We start from the raw sequence: 12,989 nt of genomic DNA on the forward strand, positions 1-12,989 counted from the left end.
TTTTCACTTACACATTAAAAAAAAATATTCAATTTAGTTCTGAATTTCAATATTTGTCTTTTCTAATATGGATATATGATCAATCACATACATATTGATATCTACAATAGTTTATTCACGTAAATATTTCATGTTTGCTGATTAAATATCTTTCATGGTCATTTACAATCTAATATATGTTCATTTATATAAAATAAAAAACCAAAAAATCGAAGAATCAAAACAGCTAAAACTAACAAAAATCTCAAAGATTAAGTAAATAAATCTTAAAATTAGCAAACTACAACTTTGCAACTGAAAGAGAAGAGAGATAATCGCCTGTTTAAGAGAGAAAAGCGACAGTTGAGGAAGAAAGAAGATAGAGAAAAAAGTTTCTAAATGAATGAGGAAGAGAGAGAAAATATTTGTTTTTGTTAAAGATTTTAGGCAATTAAAGCCTGGCACATGTGAATCAAAATGGAAACAAAATCATTCTGTTTGTAGTGCCGATTTACACTAATTAATCGGATGTTATTAAACATTTGTCCTATGAATATCGAGTGCATATAGGCGCATAGCACTTATTTATTTAGCAGGTATATAAGAGAGCGTTTTGGGGTTTTCATTTTTTTTTTTTTCCGTTTGATTTTTTTTCTACAATGGTACATCATGTGTACTATTATGCTACAATGTTACAATTCATGTATACTATTATGCATGTATAATGTACCATTAAATATAAGTTTTTTTAATAGTACTTTTTATGTACTATTATGCACGTAGTGGTATTTTTTACCATCATATTTTCCATCAAATTTCCTTTCACTTTAGAGCAAGTTTAGCCCCAAGTCTTAAGACTTGGGGTGACATTATCATTTTAGGTCTTAAGACTTTTCCCATTTTAGGTCTTAAGACTTTTCCCATTTTTCTTCAAAAATCTCAAGCAAGTCTCAAACTGAGTCTTGAAATTTTAAAACTCAACTTAAGACTTGAGTTTGGGACCCACTACTCCCACCTCACTTTTATTTTTATCATCCCTTTTTTTCTTACACTTTTCTACATATAATATGTCAAATACTACCTCCGTTACACGTTATGTGCAACGATTTGACATTTTACAGGTTATGTGCAACGATTAGACATTTTTCCCTTCTGCTTTATGTCAAATCGTTGCACATAACGTGTAACGGAGGTAGTATTTAAATTTTAGGGCTAAAGTGATAAATTTTTGTAAGTCTTAGTGAGTCTTAACAAGAATTTGATGACATCATTTTCAATGGGGACCACAAAAAATAATGTCACATTCAAGTCTTGGGCTAAACTTGCTCTTAGCCCACTTTCACGTGACAATCTTCAACTTAATTTCAAGGAAAATTTGCAAATTGCAGCCATTTAAAGTTCGGATTTTGCAAATTGCACCCATTTAATTTTTTTTTTTTGCAAATTGCAGCCCAAAAGTTCGTATAATTGTAAATTGCAGCCCGATTTAATTTTTTCATCGGTTTACATGTTGAAAAATCTTCGGTTAAGGTTTTAGGGGTCATTTTAGTACTTAGAGGTCCGAATTGAGCTCGGAATCAACAAAAAAAATAACGTAAGTGTCTCATATTTACAGTTTCCCACAAATCGATACACTTTTGTTACGCAAAACGAGATACTTGCGTTATTTTTTTGCTAATTCCGAGCTCAATTCAGACCCCTTTTAATCAAAGATTTTTCAACTTGTAAATTTGCAAAATACAAACTTTAAATTGCTACGATTTACAAATTTTCCTAATTTAATGCGCCTATAGTTATTGATGAATATCACTTTTAGACATACTTAAAACCCTGATACCCGAAACGCAAAAGTGCAAAACCCCTAAAACCCTTGAATTTTACATAAACATTCAATTTGTCAAATTTGAACATACAAACAGAAAAGGGCCGACAAGCAAAGCTTGAACCCAATAACCCTTTCTTTACTCGCCGGAAAAAATGGTGAAGTCGTACCTTCGCTATGAACCAGCGGCAACTTTCGGGGTGATTGCTTCATTGGAGTCCAACATCTGCTACGACAGCTCCGGCAAGTTCCTTCTCTCTCCTGCTCTTGAGAAGGTCGGTGTTTGGCAGGTTCGTCAAGGTGTTTGCTCCAAGACACTCTCTCCTTCTGCTTCTTCTCCTGGTCCTTCTCTTGCTGTCACCTCTATTGTCGCCTCCCCGGCTTCCGCATTGGTAATTACTCTCTTTCTTTCTCTTTGTTTATCAATTTGATTGTGTTTTTGAATTGGGTTTTGGTGGATTTGAGATAAATGTTATCTGGGTTGTGTTATTTGATGATTTGTTGTTCAATTTGTTTTTCACTTTGCTGAATGAAATGGTGTTTTATTGGGGAAATGTTGATGCTTTTGATATGGTTTTGTTGTTGGAAGAAATGGGTATTTTATTTGAGTTGCTGTAAGATGATATTTTGCTGTTAATTAGTCGAATGTGTTGGGTTTTTCCAGTTTACAGAAAATACTATGTATGTATGTAGGAGCTTTGTCTTGCTAGTATGATATTGATGTCAATAAGGTATAAGAAGGTTGACCAGAAGGCAGGAATAGGATGGAATTTGAAATCCTTGACCGGTATTCATCGGTTTCTATACCCTTTGTGGGGAGGGGGAGAAAATGAATGTGTATAGCTAATGCTGATTTGATAGGTTTGCTCTGGTTGTTCTTCATTTTTGCTAATTTTTGTTCTTTCAGGTGGCAGTTGGGCATGCTGATGGCAGTATAAGAATATGGGATTTGAGTAAGGGAACATGTGAAACAACATTGAATGGACATAAAGGAGCTGTTACTGCTCTTCGTTACAATAAGATTGGATCGATGTTAGCGTCTGGTGGAAAGGATAATGATATTATCTTGTGGGATGTGGTTGGCGAGACTGGCCTTTATCGTCTTCGTGGGCACCGTGATCAAGTTTGTACATCACTTTTATATCTATTATTATAGGATTGATACTGGTTTATGTTTGTTCATTTGATTTCTTTTGAGAAATGTTATGCTTTTAGTAGTTTGATAGTCTCTGTAAGCATTGATGTTCATGTATTTACCCTGTTGGTGTTACAATGTTTAGGTGACAGATCTGCTTTTTCTCGATTCTGGAAAAAAGCTAGTCAGCTCCTCAAAGGACAAGTTTGTTAGAGTTTGGGATACTGAGACCCAATATTGTATGCAAATAGTTAGTGGTCATCATAGTGAGATTTGGTCTATAGATAGTGATCCAGAGGAGAGATATGTGGTAACAGGCTCAGCAGACCTTGAACTTCGATTTTACACCGTAACCAAGAATGATTTGGGAGATGGAGAAATAGGTAGTTCTGATCATAAGGATTCTGTAGACAACGATCTTTCATCAGCTCGTAACAAGTGGGAAGTCCTGAAGTACTTTGGTGAAATTCCGAGGCAGACCAAAGACCGAGTTGCAAATTTAAGATTTAATAAGCTTGGTAATCTTTTAGCATGTCAAGTGGCAGGTAAGACAGTGGAGATATTCCGTATGTTAGATGAGGCCGAGTCCAAGCGCAAAGCTAAGCGCAGAGTTCATAGAAAGAAGGAGAAGAAAGACAAGAAAGAGAAGAAAGAAAAAGATCCCTCCAAAAATGTGGCTGAGGGTACAGATATTGGAGATGGAAAACACACTTCTCTAGAGGAGAGCAGTCCAACTATTGTAGTCTCTGATGTTTTTAAGCTTCTTCAAATTGTAAGGTCTGGAAAGAAGATTTGTTCGACCTCTTTCTGTCCAATCAATCCAAAGAACTCCTTGGCCACATTAGCCTTGTCACTGAACAATAATTCTGTAGAAATATATTCCATAGGAAGTGATTCAAGTACACAGACACTGGCTATTGAGCTCCAAGGTCATCGTTCAGATGTTAGAAGTCTTAGTCTCAGCCCGGATAACTCTCTTTTACTGTCAACAAGTCACAATGCAGTGAAGATTTGGAATCCCAGTACCTGTAACTGCCTTCGAACTATTGATTCTGGCTATGGACTGTGCAGCATGTTTGTTTCTGGTGACCAGAACAAGTATGCACTTGTTGGGACTAAAGGTGGAAAGATTGAAATAATAGATGTTCCCAGTGCTACATGTGTGGAGGTAGTGGAGGCTCATGGAGGCTCTATTCATTCAATTACTAGCATGCCCGACAAAACTGGTTTTGTTACTGGTAGTGCAGACCACGAGGTTAAGTTCTGGGAGTATCGCCGATTGAAGAAGTCTGGTCACGTGAGTTCCCTGTGCTCTTCTTCTTTTCCATTCGTACCTTAAAATTTCATCTTGCCCATCATGATTGTCAGTTGTTATCTTAATAAGAACTTAGGTGTAATAGGACTTTTGGATAAATATTCAGTATGTTTGTTTTTGCTGTTCTGGCATATAATTTTATTTGTTATTACAAACATGTGATCTGCGATTGAATAAGTTACCCTGTAGTGTATATATTTGTGCAAACCAAGCTGCCTCTTTTCTTGTTTGTATAAAGAAGTTGCTATTCTTACTCATAGGACTTGGAGCGCTTAACAGTGTCTAATGTGAGGACAATGAAAATGAATGATGATGTTTTGAAGATTGCACTGAGCCCAGATGCAAAGTATATTGCTGTTGCGTTGTTGGATTGCACAGTAAAGGTTAGTTTGTCCTGACTCTTTTATCTGCTTGTATTTCTAAGTGCAAGCTTACATAGTTATTCTTACATTGCTTGTCGAATAGGGTATAATATTTGATAGCATCTTTGCATCTTCTATACTATCACGTTATCTACTGATTTCTCATTTGATATGATCACCCCTTTATTTTTATGAGGCCTTACTTGCCTTATTAGTCGTTTGTTATATTTTCTGATGTGTGAAATTTTCTAGGTCTTCTTTGCGGATACACTGAAATTCTTCCTTACACTATATGGTCACAAATTGCCTGTATTATGTATGGATATATCATCTGATGGGGATCTGATAGTTACGGGGTCTGCAGACAAAAATCTAAAGATTTGGGGTTTGGACTTTGGTGACTGCCATAAATCGATCTTTGCCCATGCTGATAGGTACTTATCTTAGCCTATTTTGACAAAACACAAAAGGCATTTTATAATTCCCTGGTGCTTTACTTGACTAGTGAATCTCTTTTTCCTGTGGCAGTGTCATGGATGTGAAGTTTGTTCCTAATACTCACTATGTATTTAGTGTTGGGAAGGACCGGCTTTTGAAGTACTGGGATGCTGATAAGTTTGAATTGCTTTTAACTGTTGAAGGACATCATGCTGAGATATGGTGTCTAGCACTCAGTAGTCGTGGTGATTTTATTGTCACAGGATCTCATGATAGGTCCATAAGGCGTTGGGATCGCACTGATGAACCATTTTTCATTGAGGTATTCCTCCATATTGGCCACTTTGTCTGATGATGAGGCTTCTGGAAAGCTTTTAGTTTCTTTTTATTAATTTAACTGTCATCTACATCTTTTGTAGGAAGAGAAAGAAAAAAGGTTGGAGGAGATGTTTGAGGGTGATCTTGACGGTGCATTTGAAAATAGACATGCCCCGAAGGACGAGCTTCCTGAGGAGGGTGCTGTGGCATCAGCAGGAAAGAAAACTCAGGAAACCTTAACTGCAACTGACTTGATTATTGAAGCACTGGATTTGGCAGAAGCTGAAACGAAGCGTATTGCTGAATATGAGGTAATTGTACTGTCAATGATATGTTGATTAATTTGCATAATGATCATTCAAAGTACATAGATTTATGCCAAGCATTTGCATGGTTGGTTCACTGGCTATGCCAAAATATACTATGTCAAATGTCTTTTTCTTCCTAAGTTAATAGTCTTCTTTGTATTTTTCTTTCCCATGTGTATTAGTGAGTGAATTTATACATAAATTTCAGGAAAAATTGAAATTAAGTCATTTGATTTATTAAATTGTGATGTACAGGAGGAGAAAACAAGGGGGGCAATGGCCAGGTTTCAGCCGAACATACTTATGCTTGGACTTTCACCCTCTGATTATGTTCTTCGCTCAATTTCAAATGTCCGGCCCAATGATCTGGAGCAGACTTTACTTGTACGGACACTTCTGATTAACTTTCTGATCTTCAGTTATATTCTGATATTCTGATGTTGAATATTTTCCCCTTCACCAAAGTTTGCGGTTATTGGATTCTGCCAGTGGGTATATGGTTTTCCTAACCTTCTTTTTGAATTGATTGCAGGCAATACCATTTTCTGATGCTCTAAAACTGCTTTCGTATTTGAAAAATTGGACCTCAAATTCTGAAAAGGTCAGATCTCATTCATACTGATACATTTCTATTTGATTTTTTATATCTCATTTTATTGAATGTTCTTTGTTTCTTGGGTCATGTATGCGCATTTTAGTTTATTGGGTCATTTTTGCCCATTTTAGTTTATTGGGTCAATATTAAATGTTAATCTGTGGTTGCCCATTTTTTTTCTGCTAATGTGTATTTTACTGCCTAGTTGTATTTTTGTTTTTGCACGTTGTACATGTATATGTCAAACAAGGTTAGACCTGGCAAATGGGTCATTCGAGTCGGGTCATTTTGGGTAAAAAATTATCGGGTCAAGTTTGGGTGGGGTCGGGTCATTTCGGGTTTCGGGTTGATTTCGGGTCAACTGATAATCGGGTTGGGTCATTTCGGGTTTCTGGTTGATTTCGGGTCAAATGATAATCGGGTCAGGTCGGGTTTCGGGTCAACATTTTGGGTCGAGTTCAGGTTGGGTCAAGTTTGGGTCGGATCAGTTCAGGTCGGGTCAGTTCGTGTCGGGTCAATCTTCGGGTCTAATTTTCGGGATATTCGGGTCGATGCATTGGGTTAAATTCAACTCTATATACATATTTATATATTTATATATTTTTTGACAAGAAACTCACTATATTTATTAAGGCTACTTTTTTCATGCAATGCAGTAATTGTTTGACTTTAGATTATTTTGTAATTTCATTTGGTATTGAACATTATGTTATGTACGCATTATTATTGTACTATTTTTGTTTCTAGACTTGTGAGAATTGTGACTTTTATTTCGAGCTTTTGTTAATTTTTTTTAATCTTATGGACAAACTCCGTAGAATAGTCGTTAAATTTCAATCTTTTTACAATTTTTTATTAACTTATAGAGATAAAAGGCCGAAGAAATCAAGAAAAGTAATGCTCAAAATATGTAAATTGCTTACACTGTTACGCATTACAATTTAATAAAAAAAATTAAGTCACTTTGATTGCGGCTTCTTTCTATTTCGGTTTGCTCAGGACTCAGGTCAAGTCTTTAGCTTAAATAGATTCTGGTCATTTAAGGTATAAGATAATTTTGGTTCGGGTTACTTTGGGTTTCGAGTCTATTTGGGTCAATTAATTCAAGTTAAAGGTCGAGTGACTTTGGGTATCAGGTCAACTTCGGGTCTCGGGTCACTTCAGGTCGGGTCATTTCGGGTCTCGAGTCAACTTCGGGTCGGGTCGTTTTTGGGTTTCGGGTTAAGTTCGGGTCAATTCCGTTGGGTTGATTCGGGTTTTGGGTCAATTCCGGGTCACTATTTTCGGGTCGATTTCGGGTCATGGGTCGGGTCATACGGGTCAGGTCATCTGGACTGGGTCAGAATTGCCAGGTGTAAACAAGGTTATTGACAATATCTTCTGTTTCTAAGTTTATGAAAATTTTGTACAGATTTCCTTATTTTTTTTTCTAGATATGGAGTATTGATTATATTTCCTTAATGTTCATTGTTTAACCCCATCATTGTGAAGAAAAGAGGACACCATAGGTATAAAAGAAGATATTAAGTCTTGTGATCGTGTTAAGTGCCCAGTAAACAAATATTTCTTCTTTTTCTCTTCACACACAGCCACACACACACAGTCACACACACACAAGCTCATATACTCTTAATGTACTTGATGATACTTGGAATGTAAAATCATGCATCTTGGAACTTTGGAAGTATTTTTCTGTTTGTTGTTAACCTCTTTCTGTGAGGAGGTTCACATTGGAAGTCAATATTGAGGATCAAACATTGACGCCACAAATTGCAAATGCAGGTTGAGCTCATTTGCAGGGTAGCAGTAGTATTGCTGCAGACGCATTATCATCAGTTAATAAGCACACCTTCTGCAAGACCAGTGTTGACTGTTCTTAAAGATGTCCTGCATTCAAGAGTGAAGGTATCCTTTGATCTAATACTGTTGATTCCTGCAAGCTTTTTTTCAATGTGTTATTTTAGTGGGCTCTTAGCTTGCTCTTCTAATTTTCATCCTCTTCACGTATTTGTACTCAAGTATGTACACATTATAGTTTAACTACTGATTGTTGATGAATAAACTCAGTCCTGGTTTTATCAATAATGATGTTTCTGATTTGTGGCTACCTAACTTGGGTGGTAAAGTTATCAAAAATTTGCATAGCCATTGAGTTCCAACCTTGTATATGTGATGCTTGTAGCCAAGTTGATGAGCAGTATAGTGACTTTTTAGTGTTTTAGGAACTTTTATGATGCCTGTTTCAGGAGACGAGGCTTCCCCCTTTCCCTCAGGCTTGCATACCACCATCGTTTCCTATGCATCCCTGACATAGCAAACCAACCTGACCAAGACCTGAACTTAACCTGAAATCGACTAACTTGACCCGAAAAAAAAAAGGATTAAGATTGGTTACTTTTTATGATTAACTTATTTACTATAGACCTGAATATGACCTGACCCAGCGTGACCTGTCTCAGCCCGAACTGAAAGACTCGTCACCCAAATAATCCGTTTGGCACCTTTGTATATGCGAAGCTATCAGCTTGCCCTTTCTATGGTATTTGGACATTGAGAGTTTAAGATAATCTGGTTATTTGTTTCTTCTAAGTAAATGATGCTTATCAATATCTAATTTATGTATCAGGATTGCAAAGATACTCTTGGCTTTAACCTTGCTGCAATGGACCATCTCAAGGTATGTATATTCGCAATCTTATCTATCGAGGTCACCATTATACTGACACTTGTGCAATAAGCATGTCAAGCAAGGAAACTAATTCTTTCATGTGCTATTTCAGCAACTAATGGCTATGAAGTCTGATGCACCTTTCCGAGACGCTAAATCAAAGTTGCTGGAAATCCGTTCACGACTTGCGAAACGAAATACTGGAAAAACAGACACGAGAGAGGAACGGAAGAGAAAAAAGAAGCAGAAACAGGGAAGTGATGGGCATGCTTGGACTGTTGTGCGATAAGTGCAAGATAAAGTCCGGTAGAAAAGTGGCGACTGCATTTGTTCAAGGTAAGTTAACCGTATGCCCCTCTGAACATTCAAGAATTCTTAGGGCTATCCTATGCTGTATGGGGAATGTTATGAACTGAAGACATCTCTTTGCACGATTTTCTGATGTGATGTTAAAGAAGACGGAAAATTGAACTTGGCACTGATGATTTGGTGGGTTTTTGGTCAACATTGAGTTTGATACCATAGATATTGTACTGGGAGGTTTAAGGCGTGCATGACAATCGGACTTGTGGGATTTGTGCTTATAATACACAAAGGACAAATCTATTCACCTGCATGTGTTTAGAGGAAATCACCCTCAAATGGAGTAATGCGAGTGACCCAGAATTGAAGTACTGCATAAGTATATGCGCACATATTCTTCTTCTAGCCTGAGTTTTATTTATATTCAGTTTTTGCTTTCTCAGTTTCTCACTACATGAATTCACGTCATCGTGTATATATTGAGATATTGAAGAGTTTTGGTGCTAAATAGAGCATATATTTTTCCCCTTTTTCTTTTTTCTTTATTTATTTAAATTTTGCATGCAAAAGTATAACTTTAGAGCAGATAAACTAGTGATTATATATCAGCGTCAAACTTCAGAAGGAATTTGGTGTTAGCTGGTGAAGAGCGTAAGCTTCGGCAAAATTTATCTGAAGTTCTTGCCTTCGTATGTCTGACCAAACTGCCAAGTGTTTGGGACTACATGCCATGAAGTAGACTTCTTGCCATCGCTGGTTCTGACTCTGAAGGTAATTGATTGCCCTACGTAATTGTCATCGCTCTCCCAGTTTTGTCCCCAGTTGCGCTTCATTGGTTTAAATGGCTTACCCTTATCTCCCTTTATCATTACGCTTTCTACATCTCCTGCACCTGCGACATTCCATATCAACACGAGCAGGTAGTAGGGGTTCGAATGCGGAGATATGCTGAAACGGATTCCTCCTGTTCTTATGCATGGAACCCTGCATGTCATGCATAAACATTCGATTCAGTTACTCTGATTCTCTGTTTTATTATTTTTGCAATATGGAAGGAAAAAAAAAAGAAAGAAAATTGTGGCAAGTCATGTATCAACTTTTCAGCTTTACGAGCTAAATACAGTAGAAAATAATTTATTTTTTATGGGAATAAAGCCAGTGTTTGAAAGTTCTCAAGCATATTGATTTCTCTGAAGTTCTGTAAATAACTTCCTAGCTCATTGCTTCATGAATAGCGACTTAAGAGATGCAGCATTATGAGGAGTTGGGATTTAGGATAGTGTGACAAATAATTTCGAACAAACGGAGTACTTCATGAGTTACAAACCTGCGATATTTAATTGGGACAACGCCAGCCTTGTACTCAGCAATTTGAAGAAAGGCTGGTTGAGTTAGATCAAAATGCTCCTGGGGAGGGCTGCACCACCCTCCATCAGGGCACCAGTTGTTGCCGGTAATGGTGATGGTGGAAGCACCAGCTTTGCAGCCCTTTGCAGGCTCTTCACAACTGAGCTCATAACAAGAGCCACAAGCTGCTCCATTGTTGAACAATGCTGTGCTTATAGCTGCAGTTTGCACCCCAAACCCCCCTTTGCCTTCTTTGGTTGATATATCCCCATATCCACATGCTCCCTCTGTTTACATTCAAATCAACATTAATCAACTTTGTGCACTTTCATGTACTCTATGCAAATGCGTTCACCCATGGAATTGAACTTTTAAGTAAAACTGATAGATCTTGTTGGGCCGTATATAAATTATAAATTCGTATTGGAGGAGAGTTTGACCACATACAAGTCCAATATGATTGTTCCTAAAACCAATTTATAATGGGAGTAGTAGTGTGATAATTTTTTTTTTCTTATTTATTTAAGGTGAGACAAATAATGTCAACTCATTTGTGAGTTATGTTTCTTTTGAAAAAAACCTAGTATTTGGGCTCGGGTGATGGCCTGGGTTATTACATTTTTTCTTGTAAATAAATTTGTTATAGATGTTAATATTTTGTATCAAAAGGTAACATTGCTTGGTGGTAAGATGCTCAACTATATAATTACAGGCAGGGCTACAAATGCTAACACTGAAAAATGACCCTGTGCAATTTTGTTAAATTAGGTCTTAAAATCTTTTGTGTAAGGAAAAATATTATACTACCTTCGATTTTTATTAGTTGCTAATTTGGAATATTTTATATCTCACAAATAGTACCCAAAAGTTGCAACTAATAAAAATTCGAGGTAATACTAAATTAAAATATAAATTTTAGGACAAAATTGAAGAATAGATTACAGATTTTAACAAGTTTTCTCTTTATTTTGTATATAAGTAAATTTCAAAAATGGAACCCTTTTTTTTCTTTTTTTTTTTTAGTAATTTCGCTTTAGGGCCTTGTGTGATCAACTGTCTTGCACATGCTTAAAACCACCCCTGATTATTAAGAATTTTAGCTTTAATACTACCTCCGTTACATATTATTTACAACGATTTTTTTTTTAGTAATTTCGCTTTAGGGCCTTGTGTGATCAACTGTCTTGCACATGCTTAAAACCACCCCTGATTATTAAGAATTTTAGCTTTAATACTACCTCCGTTACATATTATTTACAACGATTAGACATTTTTCCTCTCTACTTTATGTCAAATCGTTGCAAATAATATTTATCGGAGGTAGTATATAAAGCTCTATAATCTTTTATTTTGAAATATTAAAAATAATTTCATACTAAATTGTGCTCAACTCTCATTTACCATTTCAAAGAGAAAGGAGTGTCCAGCGGGCAGCGGCACATAAATTTTCTTAGGAAAAGGTTCATCATTTCTCACATTGCTATATTTTTTTTTTTTTTGACACATTGCTATTTAAATTCATCATGCATGCGTAATCTATGAACATATACATGCATATGTACTCAATGGAATCTAGCTATGTAATTTATTAATAATAACAATAATGGCGACATGACTAAATATTACTCCTGTTTCTATAAGTTCTTTATGCTTGGTTTATTGTGAAACAATTATTGTCCAAATAGAAAAACTTTTAGAGATGGATGGAGTAATAATATGAAGGAGTAATTACCATAAGTTCCTGAACCATCTGGGCCACCGTAAAAGGTAGCCCTACCGATTCTCCACGGACCAGGCCGGAAGTTTGGCCTCTTGGCATGAACATTAGAGACAAACACCACAAGAAATAACACGGCCAAAATGTTGCCTAGAAGAGATGACTTCATGGTTGATGGCATACGATTTTTTTTACCCGTAAATGAGGCAAGGATGGTTGAAATAGCTTCATTTGCTATTTATTTTTCTTGTACTATGATTTCTTTATATAAACGACTCTAAAATTTTGCTATATTAAGCTAAATTTAGTTAAAACATCACATTGTTGGTAAGGATGTTTTAGATCAGCCTTTGTTTGACCATTATTATTGCTGTCCATCTAAATTTAAGCCTTTTCATGCATTACCTAAGTTTGAATGTAAAATATGACAATTTGTAGTATCCAAAATAGTTTTGAACAATGCTTGGATGAATTGTAATTATAAATAAAGGAGCAAAGCTGTAGAAAAGAACTGGTTGAACTTATACATTAATGATAATAGTTACAACACTGCTTAGATGGCACTTAATCTACGCAACTCCCATGGATGTAAAAGTGTAAAACAATTGTTCCATACTAGCTATTGAATGTTTTTTTTTTACTACTCCCTCCGTTCTTAAATTATATTTCTGTTTGTAAAATT

At 36.1% G+C, this 12,989-nt stretch overlaps 2 protein-coding genes across 2 annotated transcripts; one reads left to right on the forward strand and one right to left on the reverse strand.

Annotated features, from left to right (window-relative positions):
- The first annotated feature begins 1,860 nt into the window (after positions 1-1,860).
- Positions 1,861-9,729, forward strand: LOC145611821 (uncharacterized). Its single transcript, XM_081667193.1, has 12 exons — positions 1,861-2,193; positions 2,709-2,924; positions 3,082-4,233; positions 4,512-4,634; positions 4,866-5,047; positions 5,142-5,373; positions 5,471-5,680; positions 5,933-6,061; positions 6,210-6,278; positions 8,055-8,177; positions 8,899-8,949; positions 9,053-9,729. The coding sequence occupies exons 1-12, from the start codon at positions 1,957-1,959 to the stop codon at positions 9,227-9,229; spliced, it is 2,901 nt and encodes a 966-aa protein (XP_081523319.1). The 5' UTR covers positions 1,861-1,956; the 3' UTR covers positions 9,230-9,729.
- A 182-nt stretch (positions 9,730-9,911) lies between these two features.
- LOC145624869 (expansin-A32-like) lies at positions 9,912-12,476 on the reverse strand. Its single transcript, XM_081677954.1, has 3 exons — positions 12,323-12,476; positions 10,571-10,877; positions 9,912-10,227 (listed from the first exon to the last, which is right to left on the reverse strand). The coding sequence occupies exons 1-3, from the start codon at positions 12,474-12,476 to the stop codon at positions 9,912-9,914; spliced, it is 777 nt and encodes a 258-aa protein (XP_081534080.1).
- Positions 12,477-12,989: the final 513 nt, after the last annotated feature.

The sequence above is a fragment of the Chenopodium album genome, chromosome 3, assembly GCF_948465745.1.
Source record: "Chenopodium album chromosome 3, dcCheAlbu1.1, whole genome shotgun sequence".
NCBI classification, from domain to species: domain Eukaryota; kingdom Viridiplantae; phylum Streptophyta; class Magnoliopsida; order Caryophyllales; family Amaranthaceae; genus Chenopodium; species Chenopodium album.